Source organism: Musa acuminata, chromosome BXJ1-6 (assembly GCF_036884655.1).
Source record: "Musa acuminata AAA Group cultivar baxijiao chromosome BXJ1-6, Cavendish_Baxijiao_AAA, whole genome shotgun sequence".
Classification (NCBI taxonomy): domain Eukaryota; kingdom Viridiplantae; phylum Streptophyta; class Magnoliopsida; order Zingiberales; family Musaceae; genus Musa; species Musa acuminata.
The window spans coordinates 18,321,245-18,347,837 of record NC_088332.1 but is presented as its reverse complement, the minus strand read 5'-3'; the positions used below and the strand labels follow the sequence as shown (position 1 = coordinate 18,347,837).

The window sequence follows — 26,593 nt, the reverse complement described above, 5'->3', positions numbered from 1 at the left end:
ATCTAAATCAACATCAAATTGGGCGACTAAGACAGCTCACATTGGCCTAATGTGGTAAGTCAAAATCATGCTATTCTATGATAATATTCTTTTCTAAAACTGGAACGAAAACTTCACATGAAATCTCAATTCTCAAGTTTAGCTTCTTGCTGTACCATATCATGATTTCACATCTCAATATATGTAACCTAAGTTTTCCTTTTTCACGTAATCAAGCCAATGTCTTCTGTAAGTGTACAACGAGGGATCGTTTTGCCTTGAGATGGCTTGGTATTGGAACATGCTCTAAAAGGTTAACCTATTACAGCGACAAACTATGATTGCCTCCTAGTTCAAAAATCTCAATGGTCAATTTAACACCATATTAATCTTTTCTTGATGAGTTTTTTTAAATATTATCAGCCATTTATTATTAATAAAATTACAAATATATACATACATAAATATATTATATATATAACTCAGAAACCTGCAAATATATAATTAAACTCAATGCAATATTAAATAAAAATATTGTACAGATATAAATATAAATGTAAACATAATAATATATATATATATATATATATATATATATTAAATTGGTAACTTTTTGTGTTTGCCCTCTAAATTTAGGAGTTGGAAATTAGGAGTAAAATAATAAAAGAAACACAAAAAGGGATATTTTAGGTATTTAAAAGATTATTTTAAATAAATTGATAATAAAATCAAACTGCATAATTCTTTGTTTATAGTGATGAATCGGAGACAAAGGTGGGTTATTCCTTCACGTCACCGTCCAAGTAACCTAATCCTCTCCCATCCGTCGCTCCACGCCTCTGTTCCGACGAAGCTCTCGTGCACTCCCATAGAGATCCTCCTCCTCCATCGATTCCTTCCCCCACCCCGCCACCCCGCCGGGGGCAAATCCTGAACATCGGCTTGGTGATGGGCACGGAGGTGTCCTCCGCCGTGGAGATCTCGGAGCCACTCCTGTCGCCGGAGAAAAAGAACCTCGATTGTGGGGAAAAGATCCCGCCTTGGAGGGAGCAGATCACCGTCAGGGGCCTGCTGGTGAGCGCCGTCCTGGGGGCTCTCTTCTGCATCATCACCCACAAGCTCAACCTCACGGTGGGAGTGATCCCATCGCTCAATGTGGCCGCCGGCCTCCTGGGGTTCTTCTTCATCAAGAGCTGGACAGAATTCGCGTCGAGAATCGGGCTGTGCGTAAAGCCGTTCACGAGGCAGGAGAACACGGTGATCCAAACGTGCGTCGTGGCCTGCTATGGATTGGCCTTTAGCGGTAATTGGCTCCTTTCTGATAATTGTGCTTTTAATTTGGGATTTGTTGTTTGTTTTTCATTGTGCGTGGAATTTTGTTGAGTGGGCTTCTATTTTTTTCTTTGAATAAACGGATCTTGGTGTTTTTGTGATTAGGTTGCATATAGGCTACTAAAGTTCTGTGGTAGCAATTGAATGAAAAAGCTGATTCTTGTGAATAATATGTTTTATGGATTGACATTTGGGCTTCAATTAAATAAGGCTATTAACGAATATCTCCTCGACAGGGGGTTTTGGGTCATATATGCTCTCAATGGATCAAAGAACGTATGAACTTATAGGAGCTGATTATCCTGGTAACAGGGAAGAAGATGTTAAAAATCCTTCTTTGAGTTGGATGATTGGTTTCATGTTCGTTGTGAGTTTCCTTGGGCTATTTAGCCTCGTGGCGTTACGCAAGGTATTGTGAATTTGTCATAATTTAATTCTGGAACTTAATTGCTGTGAATATCTATTCCATTGTATTTGTTTCATATCTATTCCTTAATTTGGATATATATGGTGTGAAATGATATGTTTTATGTTGTAATATATCTCATGGATTATGTGAGCTCCAAACCAAAAATATTTTGTTTAGATATGCTAGAACTAATTTGTGACCGAGGTACCAAGCAAATTTTGATTTGTTTTGATGCATCTCTGAAGTTCTTCAAAGTCACTATCAAACTTAAGGAATGAATTTTGAAAAAGAGATCTCACATAAAGCAGAATGGAAGTTGGTGTTAGAAAATATGACTTAGTCTATATAAGGCTAATGCTATTGACTATTGTACACTTGTAATTCAGTCTCTAGATACCAACAATTTAAGATTTAGGTTCTAATATTTGTCTATTTGAACAGAATAATATGCATAAGCACTAATAACCAACACATTTTTGGATTAATGTTGCTTGGACACAAAAATGTGAAATTTTGTTAGATGCATGTGCGGGTCTTGATTTGATATGGAGACAAATAGGAGACCTGGGATAGATAAGCTCGGATCCATTCTTTTATAAGTTATCAGCATATGTTTTCAATGTTATGGTTCATGACAACGTGAGGTGTGAGGATAATAAGTTCTGAAATGGTATGATATATTATATCTTAAAGTTATCATGTGATGCTTTTGTAAAAGTTTCTGTTAATAATTTGATATTTTTAATAAATTTCTAGCAAGCATGCTATCTATTTCTTATTTTGATGTTGCAGGTTATGGTTATTGATTACAAGCTAACATACCCTAGTGGGACAGCTACAGCTTTGTTGATAAACAGTTTTCACACTAACACTGGAGCAGAGCTCGCTGAGTAAGATATATGTTGAGCACTACTAAGTTACAGGAAAATTAGATGATGCAAATGTTCCAGTAATATCTAATTATTGATTTGACTTTCTATGTATGAGCATGCCTCTGAAACATCTCAAGTATTCTAGACAGCATAGACACCGCGTCCACTGAAATATCTTGGTCGCTTATTTGATTTTTTGAATTTCTATTGTTATTATTACTTGGTAGTATATGTTTTTAAAAGTCTTTCATAGGTGTAGTAGATGATAAGGTTATTAATGTAATCATCGATAATTTTCTCCCTTAACATAAATTAATTGCTATAAATAATGTATTGATTTATTTAAATTATTAACTTCTTTGTTTATGTAGTATGGTTAAGGAAATGATTAAAATTGATTTCCTTCATTATGTGGACAAGCTAGGAATTTTGCCAATCAATTAAATTATTAATTGATTTATTTCTTAATGAGTGATTTGATTTTTAGGAAGTAAATAATTTATATTCTATTTTTGTGTGTGAATCAGAAGAAATGAATATTATATTTTTATCTTTGTGAGTTAAAGCAAAATAAAAATAAATAAATAAAATAAATTATTATATATCTTTCGAGGAGCTCTCATCTTCTCCTACATAAAAGAGGCTTCTTCTCTCTCATTCCACACGCAGCTTGGCAATGGAAGGATTGAGGAGAGGTAAGATCCTTTATTCTTTTCTAATCAGCATTGATTCATGTTTTGAAATCTTTGATATTAGGATTGTTATAATTTTATAATGCATGATAATATTTTAATTTCGAAATTTTATGAGTAATAAATAATGATGATTGATTTATGATGTTAGAATGATTATTTGACTTATAATGATCTCTTAAGTATAAGTGAATTTTAAGATTAATTTAATTATTAAAATTTTTATTTTTTGGATTACCATAATAGGTTTAATTTATCTAATTCGATTTATCTGTGTTTTAAGAATTATGTGTGAATTTCTATGATCTAATTAGTTTTAAATTTAAGATCATAAATTTAAATTCTTTAATTCATGGATTTGAGTTATTTTTTAATAATTTAAAATATTAAAATCTAATTTAATAAGAGGAGTCTAATCGGGGTCTGACTTGAGTTAGGTTGATTTGCCAGACCAAGTTGGCTCAGCCCCTTTAGTTATATACGATTTAGCCCATGTGGTCGGGTACAACCCAGCTCCTATAGTTATGTAGGACCTAGCCCATGTGGCCATGTAAGACTCAGCCCATATGGCAAGGTTGATCGAACCCATGTAGTTAGACATGACCTAGCCCATGTGGCCATGTATGACCCAGTCCATGTGGCAAGGTACGACCCAACCCATGTGGCCAGACATGGTCTAGCTTATGTGGCAGGTACGACTCAGTCCATGTGGTTAGACACAACCTCAACTCATGTGTCTAAGCATGACCCAACCCGCGAGCCAGGCATGATCTAGTTCAGTGGCAAGGCTCAGCCTAAATTGTGAGTGAGGTTTAACCCAGTTTGTGAAGTTAGGCCGGCATAACTATACAATTGGTGCTAAACATACTATCATCCTCTATTCAGCCCGTTGTATCTCAACCCAACATATTACTTGGGACAGGCACGTGCGGCACACGTGACCCGTCCAAGACTCAAATGGGTCGATTCGGTTTGGCTAACATTATATGACATAGTCCAATTACCTCTCACTTTATTGGTTTGAGCTCGTTAATTGACTGAATCAGATATATTTGATCGATTCTAGACCAACGTGACTAGTTTAAACCTATTTGACCTAATCAAAATCAATCAAATTTAAATTAGACCAATCTAGGGTAATTCCAAATCGGTTCTATAAGGATTTGAGGTTGGTTCCGTTAGGTTCTAATTGAATTGAGTTTGGTTCAAGTCAATTGGGCTATTCTAATTAGGGTTCTAGTTGATTGAGGACTATTGAGAAATTGATGTCTTATGTCTTTATAATTTGATGAACTTAAAAGTTTTATCCGAAGGTATTATTTGGAAATGATTATTGATTTTTTATTTTTTTAAGTTTATGATATTGTTATAATTATTATCATATAGTATATGTGATTATATTAGTGGTCCACGTTGAAAGTGCAACCTGTGAAAGGAGCTACGGGCTCATCATAGTATAGAGCCACTAATGGATATAGTCTAACATATCATACATCAAACATGATCCTTCATAGTATTGTACCAAACTATTTCTTGGATGGATGCATGGATGAATGAGTGAATATAAATGAATGATCATGGTTATTTATGTATCCTTGTCGAGGGCAGGTAAGGCGATTCCCTTCAGGGATTAGTGGGCCGTTAAACGTGACGATTAGACGGTTCCTCCATCTGCTATTGGGAGAAATATGTACTCACTTGAGCGGGTGAGGGATACCACTTCGTTTGCTATTAGGAGTGTAATAAGGGTTTTCTCCCTTCGCCGTTGGGAGGAATCCATACCGTGGAGTATGCCTCTCTATCCGCTGCTGGGAGAGTGCGCCATTGGGTGTGATGTACATCTTTGTTATCTGACTATTATGTATGTATTGCATGTGACTGATACATGATTTTGTTTATTATATAATAATTATTATTGTTTTTCTGATATGAGTTTTATAATGAATCGATATGTGATCATTTAATATTAAATTATTGATATTTGTATATGTTTTATGAATATTGAAGATTATTTTTATGATTTTTCAGAGGTTCGTATCAATATGTGTTGCTGCTAATATGTTTTTATCTTATATTTATTTTCAGAGTAATCTACTACTATGTAATAGATCTGAGGCTTGGGTGGAAGAGACTTTTTCATCACTTGTAGTCTTACTAAGAAAATATGGTTATTTTTTTAGTTAATAAAATATTTACTATTGTAAAGATTGGGATTTGAATTTAAGAATGAAAAAAAAGAAATGTCTTCTGTAAATTATAAATAATAAAATGATGATTTATTTTTTTTATAAATCTAGGATGTGACAGTTAGGTTCAAACCAAAGAAATACCCACTTCTATGTCATGTCCAGCTCCCTCTTAACTTTGAAGTCATCTATATGTTTTAGCTTGAACCAGAAAATGAAAAAAAGAACTCAGAGTATATCTGCTGCAAACTATACATTTCAAACTATAAACTATAGCCCTGTCATTTTTTACAAAGATATGCTATCTTATTTTTTTTCTTATAGTGTTTAGGAGGTTTAAAAGGTAGAAGTGTTGATCTTATACAAAAACTAGTTATAAAACCCTTTGTTTAATTTTATCATCTTCCATTTCATTGATAAATTGGCAAATACATATGTTTTTTGTTTTCTGGACGGTCAAGAGGAGAAAGTTAACTGACAGTTGTTAGTGAATTAGATTTTCAGGTCCTTCTGATGCAAGATTCAGTCACAGATAGAATCAACAAAACACCTTTTGCTAGCAACATGAACTCCATAATGTGACTCTTTAGATATGCTGATATTTACGTGATGTACTGCAGGAAACAAGTTCGTTGCCTAGGAAAGTATCTAAGCATAAGTTTTTGCTGGAGTTGCTTTAAATGGTTCTTTAGTGGAGTAGGAGATTCCTGTGGCTTTGACAATTTTCCCAGCCTGGGACTTGCAGCATTTAAGAACACGTGAGTATTTTCTGCCTCAACTTTTGTCATTTTTTTTGTTTGCATTTGCTAAGTGTGAGTAGATGGGAGAAACTTTGGATTGTCTAGCTGTAGCCATGCTTCTTCACTCATATGTAAGCCATGGGGTTTGATCTTAAACATTTTATGCTTTTTTATGCTTGTGACTATTGACCATGTTTAATAGAGTATCTCAGCTAGTCGTTGTAATGCATCCAATTAAACTTTCTTGCTTGCTTTACCTTTAATGAGAACTTGAAGAACTTATGAGAAAATATCTATTTGAATTTGCGGCTTTGCATATATAGGTGGCAAATTTTTAGTAATTGCATATGTACTCTCACATATACGTTATTTTTCGAAGGTCTACATGTGTCTATGTGCTCATAAGTGCATTTGGACGAGAGGGAAGGAGCTTATAAGTGCATTTGGACGAGAGGGAAGGAGGATGGAAAGAGTTGAGCTAAAGGTCACATTACTAAGATTGAGCATTTAATTATGCCAAATGAAAAAAGAATTCAAGTATTAAGGTTCCACTTTGTTGAACATGATTACAACAACAACAATAAAACCGCAAGTTCTAACTATTTGGGGTCGGCTACATGCATCTTTTATCGCCATTGAGATCTGTAAAGAATCATATGTTTAGTTAAGTTTAGAATATTTAAATATTTATTTATAGTTTCTATTAAAGTCTTTCTCTACCTTTTCTCATGTCACTAATATTAATCATTTTATCTCTTCTGACTACTACATTCGGAGATTCTCCTTAGCACATGTTCATATCATCTTAAACGATTTTCTTTCATCCTATCCTCTATCGAAGCGATACATAGTTGTTCACAAATAGAAGCAAGGTAGAAAATACCGAATGATACCGCCCGGTATGGGCGGTACGTACCGGTCCGACGACATACCGGTACGCGGATCGCCCGCTACCGGGCGGAACGAAAAAAAAAAAAAAAAATATATATATATATATATATATATATATTATATTTATTTAAATAAAGAAGGCGATGTCACCGAGGTAATGCGACGTTGCCTTTTAAATAAAAATATATATATATATTATATAATATATATATATACCGAGCGGTATATCGAATGGTATACCGCTCGGTATACAGTTTCATACCGTATCGAGCGAACGTCGAAACTCCGGTACGGTATGAAATTGCAGACCTTGAATAGAAGTATTCTTTTTCTATCTTTCCTAGTAACTCCACACATATTTCTTTATATTCTTATCTTAATAATCAGGATTTGTTGTATCGATGCGTACCACCTGGTATGGGTGGTATGTACCGGTTCGACAGGTTATCGGTATATGAATCGTCCTCTACCGAGCGGTATTGGTCACTTGACCCTATATCAGGCGATACGGGGTCTGTACTAGGCATTAACGGTCGAAATTCTACCATTAGTGACCTGTCCCGGTCGGTACGCTTGGTTTTTGATTGTTAACAACCTGTATCGATGGTAACAGTCGAAATCTGACCGTTACTGACCTGTACTAATCAGTAACAATTGAGTTTCGACCGTTACCATTCAAGGGCTGAGATTGTTCTATTTTAAACAGTTAATTTGATCGTTTGAGGCTTAGAAAAGGGTTTTTAAACCCTTTCCTCCACTCTTTCATCTTATTTTACTCTCTCAAGCTCTTAAACTCTCTCAAACTCTTTTTCAGTCCCATCCCTCTCTTATTCTTACATTTTCACTCTCCTAAACTCAACATAGTTATGATTTATGGATTGGATCAAATTTAGGAGGCTAATTTGGGGTGATTAAGAGGAAAAACACTCTAATCAAAAGGTATGTATTCTTTTTCTAGATTTATGATATGATTAAGTCTATTCTATGTGGTGTATGACTTAATGTCTAATATGTTGTTTGATAATAGAATAGTGTTAATTAGGAAGTAATTAAGGTCTTTAATGTTGTGATCAACATGTTTAATATTGATTTTTTTCGAAATTAGACACGTAATAGGTCAAATCTTTTTATATTATACATATTAAGGTTTGGATCATATATTTGTGATGGTATAATAGGTTTAATTAAGTTTTAATTAAGTTTTTTTAATGCTATGATTATTGATTTTAATAATGATTTAATTAAAATTTAATCGATATTGGGCCAATTTATATTATTTTTGTTAAAATTATATTAAATTTATATTTATTTTGAGTTAAAAAAATTCTAGTCTAACTTTTTTCTATTTTTTAGGTTTTTTGGAGATTTTTTTTATGATTTTGGGCATATCGCCCGTACGCGTCGGCGTACCATTGGTACGCCATGGTACGTACTGTACCAAGCAGGACTCAGTGCATCGGTATGAACAAAAATTGTAATCTTTGTGGGCAATGCAAACTTTTTGTATATGTTGCTTCTTAACTGTCCAATAGTTTGTTAAACATTATTCATAACATTTAAAAATCTTTGAACAAAGAAAACAGTTATGTGGTTTTGAGTATTTTTATTTGCTTATCAAGCTAATATAGAAATAAATGTCTGGATGATTTGCATCAAAATATGTTGTGGGCTATTTTAATTAGGGATCAAAAGCATTGCTTGAGATTCTGGTTTTTATGTGTATATATAGTTGGAATATGCTTATACTGTTTATCAAATTATTATGTGTTTTTTCATTAGAACAATTTAGTTTTGTTTACTTGAAACATAGGTAGAAAGTAACAAAAATATAGTTTTGTTTACGTGCATATATAGTTGGAGTATGCATGGGATTGAGATTTTAATCCATGGTTGATGTCATTGATTATGATGGTGCTTTGGGATCAATATCCGTCCAACTTTTATAAATGAATGATGTACTTTAAGCCCAATAAAAATTAATCCTTTGATTCTTAATTGACCTAAACCTGAACCATTTGAACATGAGACACAAATTAATGTGACCACGCCCCTGAAAATGAATATTTAAATAAATCTAGTCCTAAAAGACTGACAGTTCATATTTAATTATTAATTACTTATGCTGTTCCAGCCTATCTATTCCTTAATATGTTGGTTGTTCATGCCTTTTTTCTGCATCACTCTCTTCATGTGCATAATTATGCATACATATTGACAAGTATGGACTTCCTGTGCTAGCTATCTCATGCTTTACTTATAGGTAAATGAGATTGGGTGCCATGTCTTCTGAGTCTATGTCTTCATATTAAATGCAGCATACACGTTATTCACATATGTCTGTGTTTTGCTTTTTCTTCCTAGTGCATGTGAGTGAAAAAGAAAGACATCCAGGCATCAAACAAAACTCTCTATACCACTTAGGGAGTGCTCATCTATATGCCAGTTATCTAATTATATTTTATATTCTTTATTGCAGATTTTATTTTGATTTCAGTCCAACATATGTCGGTTGTGGTCTTATCTGCCCGCACATTGTTAATTGCTCAGTCCTACTTGGAGCCATCATATCATGGGGTTTCCTTTGGCCATTCATCACTACTAAAGCTGGGGATTGGTATCCAGATAACCTTGGAAGCAATGACTTTAAAGGTCTCTATGGATATAAGGTACAACATAGTTCTAGTGTGTTTTATTTAAATTATTATTCCCAGTGCCAGTCATTTATTAATTTCTTGTGGGATATTGTAAGCTTCAAAATTCTATGTTCTAGAACTTGTATTGAACATTGTAGTTTCTTCACTTTTGCAAGGGATGACATTTGATTGTAATACTGAGAGGAGATGGTAAAACTGAAGAAATGTGCATGCTTAACATTTAGAATTTGAGATGTTTATCCTCCTTAAATCGACATGACCTTGGTACTAGATCTATCAAATATTTTCAGAAGACAGTACCAACCAGACTGACATGGCATTCAATGAGTGGCATAATGAAACTATCCAAGTGGCCTTAAATTTTTTCAGACATTCATCAGATTGGTTTTTGTTGGCCCAAGTACTAATAGAGAGGATATGGGTTTCTAGTGCTGGCAGAATTTGTTTTATTCCTTCTGAGAAGTTAGTTAATGAGAAAACCGTTCACAAAATTAGTTGTTTTCTATATGAGGCAAATTCTGTAGTTATGTTAATATTTGTTGTTATGTACTGAAGCATAAATTACGGATTTGGTTTGATATTATAGTAAAATTAGCAATCATGACTTGTTTTGTTATTACTTGTTTTTTAATATGTTGCTTCTTCATTGGAAAATAAGTGGACACTACAGCTTACATTTTAAGGTTTATCTTGCTGAGTTGCAGTTTAAAATGTCCCTCTTTGCCTTTTAATATGCCTTTGCCTTTTGAACATTTGGTCTCTTGATGCAAGTGATTGTTCTGTTTTCTGTCGTTTGTATGTGATTTTTTGTCTTTAGTACTCATCCTTTCAATAAATACCTGATATTTTAGGTTGAAATTTAAATGATATGAAACGAGTAATCCTATGCTACTATATTATGGTATATTGGGCAGTTGTTTGTTCCCATTTCATGATATATTTTCAGAGCATTAACACATTCTAACCACTACCGATGTCATTGACATGGTAAGCATACCATTTTACATAATCTAATTAGAGAAACTGTATCCATCTCCCTTTAAGGGTCACAGATGTTGGATTTATCTCTCAAAGTTCAAAATGGGACCCATATTCCTCAATAACTCAAAATTTAATGTCTATCCTTGAGGGTAGCAGTATTTTGAATTTTCATTTACGTCCAAACCACCAATATACCAATTTAAAAAGTTACAGGGTATATTAATGACCATTTAAGGTCCTTCCTTTTTATTGAGTGATCCGATCCAGTCACATATTTAACTGAAATCACACTATCTTTGGATCTCTCTATTTGTGAACTCGTTAACCTGTTACCCTTCATACATGTCTCACATAATCTGTAGGCAGTCAACTGAAACTTTTCATTTTTTGACACAAACAAATCACCAGAGGCTAGAAGGAAGCAATCTTATTTACCAAATTGAGCAGTACTCTCAATGGTGTGTACCACTCTTGGGAGCAAGTAGCACCAAACTTTGTGATGATGAGGGATCATCCAGTACCTTGCTAAGAGCACAAGTGGCAGTTACAGAGTGCCCTCAGTACTGAGAGAGGATTGATTAAGAGGGACAAATAGGAAGGAAAGGAGGTGGAGATGGTGAGGATAAGGATGTGACTGATGAGGGAGGAGAGGAGCTGGAGTTCACCAAATTAGGGTGGTAGGAAGCTATTAAGAGGATTTAGAGATTGGGTAGGCTTATTTGGGAACGAGAGTAGAATTTTAATAGGATTTTACCATATGAGTCAGGTCAGGTTGGGACTGGTAGGGAGAGAGGACAGAGGGTTAGGTTGGTTCAGTTGATTGATTGGAGAGAGGAGAGAGGAGAGAGTAGAGAGTAGAGAGAAGAGGGGTAGAACAGGCCAGTTGATTTGAGAAAGAGAAAAGTGTGAGGTTGTCTGGCTACATGGCAGGTAGTTAAGGGGTGATCTTACCCTTGGGGAATTCATGTGGGACTCATGTCCTAGTATGGCTTACTTGATACAGCTCATTGACCTTCATTTATGGTCAGCTCATAATATTTCTAACAGCTAGTTCAACTCAATGAATTTTGAGTTTCTGAGAGACATAGGGCTCATTTCAAGTTTTGAAGCGATAAATATATATGAGCTACCTTTTGAAACATGTATGAGAAATTCCCATCTTACCTCAATTATCACTAAGAACCTAAACCAGTACCCCTTGGTTGTTCTAACCTTGTACTTCTGCCTTGTTATGATTTGTTTGTTGCATCTGCTCTGACAATTATTCTATATCAATGGGATTGTTAGTTTTAGCAAAAACTTAGGTACTTTTGAATTTCTTGTTTTTGTTTAGCTTATTACATAAGCAGTTACGTACTCAAATTTATAATTACTAAATATATCTGTGTTCAGGTTTTCATTGCCATCTCTCTTATCCTTGGAGATGGTCTCTACAACTTAATTAAAATTGTCGTCATAACTGCCAAGGAAATTTTGAATGCACGCTCAAAGCAGACAAGCCTTCCCCTTGTAACTCCTCACCAAGGTAACTTATTTCATTAATATACTGTAGATACAATATTCATTTTCCCTCTCCATAAACAATGGTCAAACAGATGGAGCTGAAAGAATCACTTTGTTTAACTTAAGAATTTATATACCAGTCTGATATTGGTTTTGGTGGCCTAACAGACTGCCAGGTGCAATACCGACTTGTATCATCCGGTACCATTGAAAAATTAAAGAATGAATGATACTGTGTCAGTATTGAGCTTTTCATTTTGTTTCCATATTGTTTGGATTGATTTGAATCCTTCGTTCAGATTATTGTTCTGCAGCTTGTGCAATCTCTCTTCTTCCCCCACCCCTACTTCCGTCCCTCTTCTTGCCCTCTCCTTGTTATCCTTTTTCCATAACAGAATAAATGGATCAAATCTCCCCTATAGATGCCAATACTATCTTATTAAGTCCTCTTGCTGGTTGGCTTATTCTAGATGCTTGTTGGTTGGACTTCTGGCCGCCAACTGTTTGGATGGACATGCCTAAATGAAATTAGGAATTGACAAAGTCCTTCCATATCAGACTTGTTGCCTGTAGGAATGAAGAGATAAACTGATGAATATGACTGGTTTTTAATAATATACACCTAACATGTTATCAGGTTTGACAACTTGACTTTCCATAAGTGTTATTTAGAAAATCACTGTTCAAAATGATTCACATTGGAACAGTATAGAACAAATTTCCATAAACATGTCTTCGCACAAACTGTTACTAATTGATTCTCTATAAGAACCACATTCACTGCCATTTCTCTTTTTTTATCTCTGAACCTATTAGGTACTCTAAACTAATCTTTTTCAGCAGAATCCAGCAATGACCCTGTAGCTTCTGCTCATTACTATTTCATCTTAGGAGTTGTTGACCTTCATTAAATATTATGTTTTGACCCTTGTGTCTCCTTTTAATATTATTAACATCCTTATCTCTGCCATATTTATAATGTGTCAGAGTAGTTCATCTGAATTTCCTGGCTAATTAACTTCTGTTTGTGCAGATGACGAGAGCTCCAAGCTGTTGGAGGAAAAGCTGCAGAATGAAACATTCATCAAGGACAGCATACCATCCTGGTTTGCAGCTTCTGGTTACATTGGTCTTGCTGCTATATCCACTGCAACAATTCCATACATCTTTCCACAAATGAAATGGTACCTAGTCCTTGCTTGCTACATTTTTGCCCCTGCACTGGCCTTCTGTAATTCCTATGGCACTGGCCTCACTGATTGGAGCCTTGCCTCAACCTATGGGAAGATTGGACTTTTCATTTTTGCCTCATTAGTTGGAAGCAAGGGTGGTGTCATAGCTGGGCTGGCTGCATGTGGCGTTATGATGTCCATTGTGTCCACTGCTGCCGATCTAATGCAGGATTTTAAGACAGGTTACCTTACCCTATCCTCTCCTAGATCCATGTTTGTATCCCAGTTGATCGGGACAGCACTAGGTTGTATCATAGCTCCACTTACTTTCTGGCTCTATTGGACTGCTTTCGATATTGGGTCACCCGATGGTGTGTACAAGGCTCCATATGCAGTCATCTACCGAGAAATGGCCATTCTGGGTATCGAGGGCTTCTCGGCACTGCCAAAGCACTGTCTGGAGCTCTGTTCCGTGTTCTTTGTAGCTGCGCTTATAATTAATCTTTTGAGGGATGTAACTCCGAAGAATGTTTCCCAGTTTATACCGATACCGATGGCAATGGCAATACCCTTCTACATAGGAGCATATTTTGCAATTGATATGTTCGTTGGGACCGTGATTTTGTTTGTATGGGAGAGGTTGAACCGGAAGGAGCTGGAGGACTATGCTGGAGCAGTGGCATCAGGCTTGATTTGTGGTGATGGGATCTGGACTGTTCCATCTGCAATCCTGTCGATCTTTAGGATTGACCCTCCAATCTGCATGTACTTTGCTTCTAGCAGCTAAAAAAGATACCGTGGCTGTGGATACTATATCATATCGTATGCTTTGGTGATTTGTAAATGGGCATTATAATTAATTGGTTAGCAATACCATATTGTTTAACTTCAGGAAAATACTAAGATAATCTTATTCTTTTTATCTAAAGGATTTTTGTTGATGTGTACTTGGGGATCTTTAGGATTGATCCTCCAATCTGCATGTACTTTGCTCCTAGCAGCAAAAAAGATGCTGTGGCTGGGATACTGTATCATGTTGTATGCTTTGGTGTGATCTGTAAATGGGCATGGCAATTAATTGGTTATAAATACCATATTGTTTAACCGAAGGGGATTATATAGATCACCTTATTCTTTCCACAATTTTAAGTATGCTTATCACGTGTGCTTGAGGTGGCTTTTATCATAGAAAACCTTTGCCCATTTATCTCGTTTGGATGATTGGAAGAATGTGTTTTTGGAAACAATAACAGGGGATCTGAACTGGTGATTCCGGATTCGATTTACTGGATTAAGAAAAGAAATGATATCTGGGTGCTGATTACTTTCTGTATCCTGTCAAATTAGCTTGTATCTGGATGAATCTGCTATTTAAGTTGGGTTTGCGATATATAGCAACACCAAATTCCATTTATCTTGAAATTTGATGCAATCTTTGATTGGGGCCACTAAACTTTAATATTTGCCAAATGACTTTAGTTGTTATATAGATTCCCCAATCTTGATCAAAAGTTGACTTTGCTACATGGTAAGATTTGGCTTGCCAAATCTAGCATATATATATCAACAAAAAAGGAATTTTCAAACATGCACATGATGATTGGCACCTCAAGGCAAATTACGCCCATTATGATTGGTTTGCCTGGAAAAGAATAATTTAGCCATTTGTTGTGCAATGTTTGTCTTATTTTGGAGCATTAGATGGGGTTTTTTTTTTGGGCAAAGGTAATATAACGATGTCGTATAAAGAATTACGTCAAACAATCAATGTAATGGCATTTTTACAAAGGTAATTATCAATTATATTCCTTAAAAGTAAAAAGTGTCCTGAGACTATGGTTTTCCCAAAAACCATGTTCTGCACAAAGATTGGTGAATGATAGCCCGAACCATTCCCTTCCCACATTCATCCATTTGAAGAAGAAAGCATCAAAAGAATAATTTCTGTCATTGTTTCCTTTAATTCTGTTGATCGAGTTTCCATAAAGTCTACTCAATCCTATTTCTTCCCCTATAAATAAGACTTGACTTGCAGCCTGCAACAGCAATAGGAGGAGGCAAACACGGCGAGTTCTCTAAAGCTTCTCTTTGCCCTTCTTCTCCTCCTTCTCTGCAGCATTCACGGAGGTGACCTCTGTTTCCCTTTGCTTCTTCCTCCTCCAAAGTATCTAGTGGGTCGGTCTAACCTCTCCATAGCAACGCTGTCAACGCAGGCCGGGGACAACCGTGCAGCACATCGGACATAAACGTTGAACAGAGCAAGACGGGAGTGACCGTGGAAGGGCAAGCGGAGTACGAAGTTACGGTGAGCAACACCTGCGACTGTCCGCAGTCGAACGTGATGATACTGTGCTACGGCCTCAGAAGCGTCGTAGCCGTCTCCCCTCGCGCCATTAAGCCGGTGGACGCTAAGCTGTGCGTCGTCGCCGAGGGGCGCCCGTTGTCCGAGGGGACTCCCGTTAAGTTCAAGTACGCGTGGAAGACGCCGCAAGACTTTCCTGTGGTTAGCACAAAGATCCGCTGCTAATTAGTAGGTTCTATCAAAGCCATAATATCCTGTGGATGTTTGAGCGAAGATTTTAGCTTCTGTTGCTGCTTCTTTGCTTCGTGACGATTTGGATGTCCAACGTACTTAAATCTAACAAAAGAGACTCCGGAGAGTGCAACGTTGTGCTCCACAAAAACACCTAATAGCTTCTATTATGATCACCTTTAAATTATATATATATATATATATATATATATATATATATATATATATATATATATATATATATATATATATATATATATATATATATATATATATATATATATCGTTGTGCTCCACAAAACACCTAATAGCTTCTATCATGATCAATTAAATATAAATATTTTATTGGAAAAAGCGTTCACTATGGATTTTTATAATATAGTGGCCCCCTATTTATTTTTCTTTGGGGTGCTTTATTTTTATAAATGATAAAAGCTCATGAACCAAATCTATTTAAAATTGATAACTTTTTAGATATGCTTCATGATTGAGTGTAATTTTATTCAATTTCAAGTATAATAAGATAAACTTTTACTAAGGAAATCTAAACTTGTACAGAATAATTAGAACATGACTTTTACATGATTAATATTTTTTTTTTTAAAAAAAAATTTATGATATTTAAATCTCAAATTGTTGAGATTTACATTTTTTGTTGTTGTTATACGATAATTAATCATTAAAATTTAAGATTTTTTGAATCGATAGTATGATCAGATGTAACCTTATCAAATTTTATTAAAAATATATTTGGTAATACATTTGAGATCTATTTTTTTATTTATGATTAATTTAAATAAAAATGTGTACTCACTTTTGAATAAATATTAAAAAAATAGAAAGGTACATTTGTCATATAATGTTCAATAGAATTTTGAAATATAATTTTATTAAACATTACTTAGGTGAATGCACATCTAAAATATAATTTTTATCTATTATTTATTAAGCATTTAAAGCATTCATTCACTCAAAATTTTTTCTTCAATTACATATTAAAAATATAAATATGTCTCCAAATGCAGTAATTTATACTTATCCAACTCAAACTTCAACAAAACTACTTGACCATGATTAATATTATTTTTCTATTTTATAAGATTTATGATAATTAATCATCAAAATAAAAAACTTTTTCAATAGATTTTATGATCGAGTGTAACATAATTAAATTTCAAAGATAACTTAATTAACTTTCACTAAATCAATCAAAACTTTCATATAATTACTAAGACATGATTTTAAGATAATTCATATATTTTTAAAAATTTTATGATAATTACTTATTAAAATTAAAAAAATTTTGAATAAGTTTTATGATTGAGTGTAATATACTTCAATTTTAAGTATAAATTGTTTAAATTATACTAAACCAACTCAAAAATTTTCAGATGATTATATTTATTTTTCATAAAAAAATTATGATAATTAATTAGTAAAATTAGAGATTTTTTAATAACATATGTAATCAAATCATTTAAGTAAAAGTCTGAGAGCATTTTCCTCCAAATAAAAAAACCCTTTTTAGGATTTTTTTCCCACTAAAATACAATATATATATATATATATATATATATATATATATATATATATATATATATATATATAATTTACCTTCTCATCATACATCAAATTACAAATAAAATCAAGGAATCAAGGGTGAGAGTCCACCAAATGGACGGTTAGTATAGCCTCAGGGACAAAAGAGGTGTGATGAGACACCCATCCACAGTAGCAAACCTTACAAAGCCCAAACATGGCATCGGCTTCCGCTTCACCCTTCTCTGGATTCCCCCCTCACAAATTTCTCTTCTCCAACCCCAGAAAGCTCCTACCCAGCATCAGAATGGCTTCCGAAGCGGGAGGATTGGGAGAATTCTCCTCCCAATCCGCCTCATCTTCTCCTTCTCCTCCAAAGATACTGGACTCCCATCTCCATGTATGGGCTTCTCCCCAAGAGGTAATACCCAACGTGTCTTAAGTGGTATTGCGTTGTAGAGCGATTGGATCTTTCGACGCTGATAAGCCGCTTCAAATGTATCTGTGTTTAGGCTGTAGGAAGTTACCCTTATTTTCCAGGGCAGGAGCCGTCAATCCCTGGATACGCCAATTTCCTGCTCAAGGTACGCAGATTTTTCCAAGTCATCGTTTTGTATAACGTTTCCAGTGATTTGGGAAGGTCGCAATCAGTAAAAGCTCTTTCCTTCGGACTTGTTTCGATCTTATCGTTCGAAATTGTTGTCAGTAGGCCATGCAAGTTCTGTTCGTGGAGTGATTGGGAGCTACTGTTAAGTGTTTAGTTGGGTGTTGTGGTAGAATAAAATTAACGCATGCCAGAAATTTCCCGGAGGAATTTTGCTGTTTACCTCATCCTACAGTCACATTTTTCTTAACTGTAGCTTCCTAATATAAGTGTTTTATTTAGTTCCCAAATTTCTTAAGCTTATTATGAATTTCATTTCAACCACTAATTAATATTTCCTACCATGAACAACTAAATAAGGAATGGCTTAAGTATTTTAACTAAAGATAAAAAACAAAAATGAAATTAAAATTTCTATCCTTACTAGAAGCCCTCCTCAACCCCTCCATGCGCTGTTGGAGAGTGCATCATCAGGTGGCTAACTTATCCAGTTATGACCTATTATGTGCAGAATGACTGGATTTGGTTGATCTATATTAGAGCAGTCTCCTAACAGTGATCAATCTTAGACTTGAGTAGAAGAGATGTTTCTGTATCACTAGGTAGTTCTCTCCCATTTGTGACAAGTTGCTTATCTTGAGTAAGATATTTGAAATACCGACTTCTGAATGTGTATAAAAATAAAAAAATTGCAGGATGTGACATGTTTGATCCAATGTGAAGTTAGAAACACCTTCTTTAGTTGCTTGTTGAAAGATCAAAGGAAGGTTGCATATGTTTCTTATAATAAATTCATGATTTGGAAGAACCTCTTTTTAATAAGATAATGACTTGGGTAATTGTCATTGCCACAAGCTTAAGCTAGTAGAAAAGGACTCAATATCATGCTTTAGCTTTCAAACTCCAGTCCACTTGGAGGCTTTTTCCACCAAACAGAATGTCATTGACGCTTTCGGAGACTTTCTCAGGTAGTCCACTGTTCCACTTGCACTAGATAGACCAGCAAACAGAAAAGATAGGCTACACCAAGTGCAAAGATGTTCAGAAGCAGAGAATATCTCAAACTATCTTTTCTTGATCTCTGCTTAGAGGAAGCTTGGATGTGAATTTTCAAAGCATAACAAAATGAAAAATACATTAGAGATACGGGAACTGCACTCAAACCGTAGTTGTATAGAGGAAACCTAGAAAAAACAATGACTTCAATTGATACCTTGAACATTTTGGACATGAAGTTTTGATTCACTGCAGAGCTTCTTTTTGTCCATCATTTTCCTCTCTATATTCTACTTTGCATTCCTTTCATGCTTGTAGTGCTATAATGCTTTCATTTTTATTTTTTGTTCCAGTTCTCACTGGCTCTAGGTCCAATAAAGACCTTGCATCAATTAATACAGGTTACACTGACTTGTCTAGGACCCAGCACTTTATGCTGTTAGCAGGTCTTCTAGAATATTCTGTATTATTCTGTTATAGGTATGTAACTTATGATACTTGTTCTACCTCTCTGTTATGTAGAAACTCTTCGGAACTTTGTGAATTATTTAAGAGGAAGATTGGATCTCATAATGTGGGACAAAATCATTTAATTAAATTTCTGCTATTAATATGAGTAAAACGGATTGAAGGAAGAAGAGTAAGTATTTTTTTGAAGAAAATTATGAAGTTGGACTCAGAGCTGGCTTTGTTCAATAAATTATATGTCGATCGGTTACCCTCATATATAGTTACGCTTGTATCATATAAGGATTACTGATTTATTCTTTTGTTCCATCCCTTTCAGTTGATGTCAGAAGCAGGAGTGGATGGTGCCCTTATTGTGCAGCCTATAAATCACATGTTTGATCACTCTTTAGTAACTAGGTTAATTTATCATTTTCATATACAGTGCAACCAGATAACTTTTTATTCCTTCTACATTCATTTCATAAAATGTATTTGTATACACTTGACCTGAGAACAGGTTTTTTTAATTGGGAAAAGGAAGATAATGATTTTGCATTTCCATATGATAGTGTTTTGAAGAGGCATCCATCTAAATTCATTGGTTGTTGTTTAGCAAATCCTGCAGAAGATGGAACTGGTATTAGGCAGCTCGAAGATCTAGTTTTAAAGGTTTGTTAAGTGCAATTTTCATTATTATATTTGCAAGCACTAACATCGATGGATGAATCTGACACTTTAGCTCTTGAATTTTCAAGGATAGATATCGAGCTGTTCGATTCAATCCGTATCTTTGGCCTTCTGGTCAAAAGGTACCCTTCTTTCCTTTCAGTTTTCTAGATTGACTAAAAACTTCTGATTGTATCTTCTGAAAATTTTATCTTATGCAGTATTAGTTAAGCATTTTGTAGATCGATTATTTCTTCCATCTTTGTGTACACATGCTAATTCTCCACATCTAAGCAGATGACAAATGAAATTGGAAAAGCAATGTTCTATAGAGCTGGAGAACTTGGAGTACCAGTGGGAATTATGTGTATGAAGGTGGAACAATATTGTTTAATGTCTTACTTTAATAGATGTCTTTGATAAACATGAATTCCTTTCCTCTAAATCTTATACTAAAGATTTGTTTTCCTAAAGTTTGCCATCTGTGATAGTAGTATTATCACACTACTAGGTGCTTCTAAGCTTGCTCTCAGTTAAATTAGAATTACCTTTGGGTGTCCTCTCTAAATCCTTGTACCATGAAAAGCCCTGGTGTCCAAAAGCTGATACCTTGATAAGTTTTGTGCTTGGTGAAGTACGATCGCTGCCTTGGCCTATCAAGTCTAGCTTGACGAAGTCACATTTTTTGATGCAACAGAACATTTGATTCTTAGAATAGATTAGCTTTATTTTTTAAGTAATATATTGCTGAACTGATCATTAGTCAAAATCTATCAAGCCATCACAATAAATTGATGGCTAATTTATCAAGAGTTTCGCCACAGGGTCTTAGTCTACACATATCAGAAATAGAGGAGCTCTGTGAAAACTATCCTTCAACCATTGTACTACTTGACCACATGGGTTTCTGCAAACCACCAATGTGAGCTCATTGCCAGATGTGTTCTATAGTAAGTACTATGTGCCACTTGAGCTATTCTGACAGTTTGTTCATTTCCAGGACTGATGAGGAACACAATACCTTCTCATCATTGCTAAAACTGGCTAGGTTTCCGCAGGTAGTGTTCCGTCATTTCTGCACAAATTACATAATGTGGTATATCATATGTCCTCTACTTGTTGCAGCTGGGCATGCAGTCACAATTCTTATGATTTCAATTTTCAATATATCTTGTCAAAGCTGCTGGCATGCTCAAGACACATTTTTAATTTGTAATATATGTTCGATAAGAATACTGATCTCTGCGCACATTGTATTAGAAGACCTAACTATCCCTTTCTAGTTTATTATATATTTACATTAATAGTGTTAGTCTAGCCCATCTTCAGGCTATCCATTTGTTAAAATACTAGTCTCAAGCATGTGCTTTACATGCTAGGGATGATCAAATTATATAGAAGGCTGAGAAGTGGGATGGGACTCCAGGTCTTTCAAGGGCCAAAAATTGCTTTCATATTGAATAAGCAAAATTTTCATGCTAGGTTTAACTTTTAAAATTCTTGAGTATATTGCTTGTCTGATTCATGGTTTCAGAAACCCTCAAATAAGGAAATTTTGAACGTAGTTAAGTTCAAAATTACAGGATATTATTGAGAAAAAAAAGACTCCATAAGGGGATGATGGCCTTGCCACATTGTAGGCGCTTCGTATTCATGGCAAAGAGCCATATCTAAACTTCTAACATTTTCCTTTAGATTATTATAGGACAGACCTTGACTGGGAGATCCTCATCTCTCGGATTGTTTGATTAGCATCCCATGTTATGTTCAAACTTCACATGATATTAGATCCACTTAAAGAAAAGTAGTCTCTCCAATAATGTTTATTCATGCTCTGAACCAAAAGAACTGATGCTTGAAGCCACTGTCATTCTTTCTTCTATATCTTTGCTGTCTAGGCACTCTTATTATTCTCGGTTCTTCCATTTATGCTTATTGTAAAACATAATTGGGATGAGCAGGTTTATGTGAAATTCAGTGCCCTTTTCCGATTGTCAAGAAAACAGTATCCATATGAGGATACAAGAGACCTTCTTTCCCAAGTTGTCTCCGACTATGGAGCTAACCGAGTCATGTGGGGAAGGTAATATTTAACAGATTATGGCTGTATTTTTGTTTCCTCTTTCTTGGAGTTGATAATTATTTCTACAGCTGGAGGTTCTTAATTCCAGGGAATATTTCATTTCATGCTTTCTAAATACTTCTTTTCTGTTTTTTAGTGTCATTACTTTTGCCAGTTGTTATAGATTAGAAACTTAATAATTCTACAAGCTTCTTTTAATTACCAATTTCTATTTAATTGTAGCAATATGTTTCACTTTTTACTTTTAAATGACAGCATATGTAACTTAATACAGCCACATCATGAATTGAAGTTTGAAGCTTAAATCATATGTAATTAAAAATTAAATGAAAAAAAAGGTGGCACCTTATGTCGGTGTGTTTTGTGTTGCAGTGACTTTCCCTTTGTTGTTAAGGAGTGTGGCTATAAAGAGGCGAGGGAAGCTGTCTCTCTCCTCGCGAACCAGATACCCTTGTCATCATCTGATTTAGAGTGGATAATGGGCAGAACATTTGGGCAACTCTTCCAACAACCATGGCAAGCTCTATAGAAAATTTGCCTGTTGGCTGTGATTCCTGCCTTTGTTCATCTTCCACATCTGTTACATATACTTTGTTTTGTGCATCCCAACTTCATGAGTGAAACCTTTTGCAGAAAACATCATCTTTTGTGCACAATTTAATGTTCTAAATCATGCATAAGGTAGCAAAGCATTTTTGTAATTATATATATATAATTTTGCTCATTAATCATCTGGAGAAGTTGACTTAGCATGTTTGAGCTAATTGCAAACAAACATGGTACTGAAGGTGACCTTATCCAATTGTTATCTCCAGAGGAACCTTGTCGAGTTCTACTGATTACCATTTAAAAGATATGATGAAATTGCATATACAAAATTATTGTAGTGATGATGGCCACTAAATTATTTGTGTAAAAGTAATACAGTTGATGGTGGTGATGGTTTTGCCACTAATAATTTCTTGGGAAAAGGAACTTAGATGGATCTTCCCTCAACTTTTCTTTAGAAAAATTAAACAAAGAAATAGTGAAAAGAAGAGTTTGGAGAAAACAAGAAGGCAGCTTTCTTAGAAAATGAAATGAGATTTATATTTTTGTTTCTCTTACAAACCTAACAATAGAAGATAAAATTTTGTTGGGAAAACAATAGTTAACAAAATTTCCAACCAGGAAAAAGGAAGACCAATGACTATTTTTATGTAAATAAATATTTCTTTTGTTATTTCATCATAGAGTGCACATGTTCTTGGGTGGAATAATTCGTGAAAATTTATTGAAATTCCTTGTCAAGATTTTCATTTTTAATTTATAATAGAATGTGAAGAAATAAATCAATGGTTTTTAACAATTTATGAAAGATTGTATAATATATTCACACAATTTAATTATATATATGTGAGATCTATAGCAAATCCATTTTTTGATAATGGTTGTGTTTTGTTCAAAAATCCTTTCATTTCAAGTAATTGTGATGGTCATATAATAAAATAAATCATCGTATATATTTAATGAACAATTTGTATTAATTTGGAAGGGAAGGTTTTTTCTTTTGCCAAACTACAAGTTTGAAGTATGGAATGTAAAAGGATAATCAAATTTGTTCTCTTTGAAACGAATTGGATCTAAAAATATAAAGTTATAAAAAAAAAGGTACAAGATTATGGGGAGACATTTTTTCATAGATTGAACAAACAACAATCATACAAATGGAAAAATAGTTTATCGTGCAAGCCCTAAGAAACATCTAATTGATCGGCACATTAATCTATTGTTATGATCGTCCATGCTCGGTATAGGAAAAAAAAAAAAGAAAAAAAAGGGGGCTTATTTGATATCCAATAAGGCAAGGGGGCTCCGTCGAATATCTCATATCCGAACCTCTACTCATCGCAATGCCTACCATATATGTGTGACCCTCTAGGCCCAATATCGAGCTGGCCGTGAGTCAAACCTATCAGAACTCCTTCTAACTCAGTGAATTATTATCTCTGTAATAATTCACTCGTCTTATCGACTACGGACGTACTAGGCCACTATGCCGTAGTCCCCATACGATACAAGGGGAATCGAATCCATTGGACATGTCTGTCCTCAGTTACCGTGTACCTATAGTCTCTCATCCGTCTAATATCCCAAAGACCGTATATCGAGCATGGTGCTATCAGACCCATATGGTTTCTACTCGAGTCTCGCTCTAATCGGATTCTCTTAGAGAACTCTTTCTCTCTCAACCCGAATGACCTTGGTCAGGGATTTGTCTGAGCAAGAACACATGGGATATTCCTCTCATGACGCCGATAGTGAATGATCCTCTATTGACACTCAATAGCCCTCATAAGGTCGACTACCACTCCCAATGACCAGCTGTACTAGATCTGGGATAGCCAAACCTATAAGTCTGGTATCAAAGAGTGGAGCACTCATACAGGACATCCTTGGTGTCTCAAGTCCAAGGACCAAATATACCACTAGGACTACGAAATCGCTGTATGACAATAAGGCATCATCAACCATCTAGCATTCCGTAAGCGGATCAATTAGTGAACTCATTCTCCAATGAGCACCTGTACTGTATCCCTAGTGTCCCTACACGAGCAGCTATGAGACCAGCTGCATCCATCATATGGACGGGTATACAGCACACTAGTATGTCCGGTTATCACGATGTCCCTCTCGAGTAACCTATGACCGGGATTATTTAGGATATGTGTTTAAAGGTGAATCGATCTCATTTTCGTGATCTCATCACGATCTGATTCCTATTGCACAAATCCAAGGACATCACAATATATATATATGCATATATGCAATAGTTATAAAGTGATATATGCCAAAATATAATAAGCAAAAAGATTCTTTATCAAGTCGCACGTGCCATCACTCACGTGATTGGCTTGCTGGGCACCTATAACTAGCAAAATTAAGATATGATCCTGATAGGAGAGACTTCTAATTATCCTTCCTAAATCGTTTGCCCTCGCTTATATATAGACAAAATCTTTTAGGGTTATATTATTTTAGGGTTATATTAATTATCGTGGTCTTGAAAACAAAAAGAAAGGAGAAGATGAGTCTAGATTCCTATATAGATGTGCACCGATAGAGGTGCTTCGTAGCGATATACATATTTTGTTGATTATCATATCAAAAGATATACACCTTTATGTCTTTGATCTATGATATACGTTTCAATCATAGTATAAAATTTTTGTATAATAATTTTATTTCTTGTCATTAGTATCAGAGTCATGTCATATTGAAATTTAAGTTATCATAGATTATTAAAAAATTTAGATCTATTTAGATTTGTTTTAGATATTATTATTTCTGATCCTATGATGCTTGCATCATATGATCATATTATATTGCCTCTATGCGTTTAGGGCACTATATGCATTTGTGCTTGTCTCCCCCTCTATATTGTTTGCATGCTTGTAGGTGCCAGAGGTTTCCTCGCTCTCATATATAGAATTAGAGGCAGAGTTACTATGTTTGGGCATTAGAAAGACGCTATCCAATTTTGATCGATAATCTATCGTCGACAATTTGTTGTCAATAGTGATGTAATTGATGGTGGCGGCATACTCTGGTCACTAGCCTTGCGTTGAGTAGCTACTTCGTTAGGTGGTGGCGCTACTACCTGTGATAGCACTGCTGTAGTAGGATGCTATTACCCATATGGTGCAACAGCCCCTATTGAGGGTGGTTGCCACACAAGCATCGCAATAAGAAGGACCACTACAATTAGTGGCATCATAGGAGTGCAAAGGGGGCCATGTTGAGGAAGCTCCATGAATGTCTTACGCATAGGGTTCACCAACCTTAGTAGGAATCACGACTTGACATTGGTGAATTACGAGTTGATGGTGTTGAATCCTGAATTTTGATGATGAAATCAATTGATGAGTTTACGATCTAATATGTTGTTTGAGAAAAGTAATGTAGGACTAACTTCGATCAAAAAAGGCAAAATGATGGAAACAAAAAGAATCAAACGTTAGGCCGGAGTTAAAAAATGGGTATTGAGCCGGAAGAATAAGATGTTGCGCTAAGATTAGAAGTTGCGGGAATCAACTTGATGATGGATCAGGTGATACGCCAAAGGTTTGGATAATGCGCTAGAAGTTTGTTGGAAGTTTGTTAGGAGTTTGGATAAACAAATGATATGTCAAACAACTTAGCTTCTTATTTTATAATTGTTTTAGTCTTAATCGTCGTAGTTACGTCTTAATTTGAGTTAGGTTTGGGTGTAACCCTACTAACTCAATTAGGGGTCAATTGGGCCCAAATTAGGGCTCAATTGGGCATGTT

General features: G+C 35.0%; 3 protein-coding genes across 4 annotated transcripts; all 3 read left to right on the top strand.

Annotated features, from left to right (window-relative positions):
* Window positions 1-758: 758 nt before the first annotated feature.
* LOC103988622 (probable metal-nicotianamine transporter YSL6) lies at window positions 759-14,515 on the top strand. Of its 2 annotated transcripts, XM_009407204.3 has the most exons (7): window positions 759-1,282; window positions 1,548-1,720; window positions 2,513-2,610; window positions 6,091-6,228; window positions 9,578-9,767; window positions 12,129-12,261; window positions 13,273-14,515. In XM_009407204.3, exons 1-7 carry the CDS (start codon window positions 928-930, stop codon window positions 14,196-14,198), a joined length of 2,013 nt encoding a protein of 670 aa, XP_009405479.2. In that variant the 5' UTR covers window positions 759-927; the 3' UTR covers window positions 14,199-14,515. The 2 variants fall into 2 exon arrangements, with proteins under 2 accessions (XP_009405479.2, XP_065043977.1); XM_065187905.1 differs by lacking the exon at window positions 6,091-6,228.
* Window positions 14,516-15,147: 632 nt separating this feature from the next.
* LOC135677483 (uncharacterized) lies at window positions 15,148-15,938 on the top strand. Its single transcript, XM_065189845.1, has 2 exons — window positions 15,148-15,200; window positions 15,608-15,938. Exons 1-2 carry the CDS (start codon window positions 15,148-15,150, stop codon window positions 15,936-15,938), a joined length of 384 nt encoding a protein of 127 aa, XP_065045917.1.
* A 1,697-nt stretch (window positions 15,939-17,635) lies between these two features.
* LOC135676574 (uncharacterized) lies at window positions 17,636-23,031 on the top strand. Its single transcript, XM_065187904.1, has 10 exons — window positions 17,636-17,904; window positions 17,996-18,067; window positions 19,871-19,950; window positions 20,103-20,202; window positions 20,289-20,342; window positions 20,497-20,574; window positions 21,024-21,121; window positions 21,200-21,257; window positions 22,161-22,282; window positions 22,655-23,031. The coding sequence occupies exons 1-10, from the start codon at window positions 17,701-17,703 to the stop codon at window positions 22,809-22,811; spliced, it is 1,023 nt and encodes a 340-aa protein (XP_065043976.1). The 5' UTR covers window positions 17,636-17,700; the 3' UTR covers window positions 22,812-23,031.
* The last annotated feature ends 3,562 nt before the right edge of the window (window positions 23,032-26,593 follow it).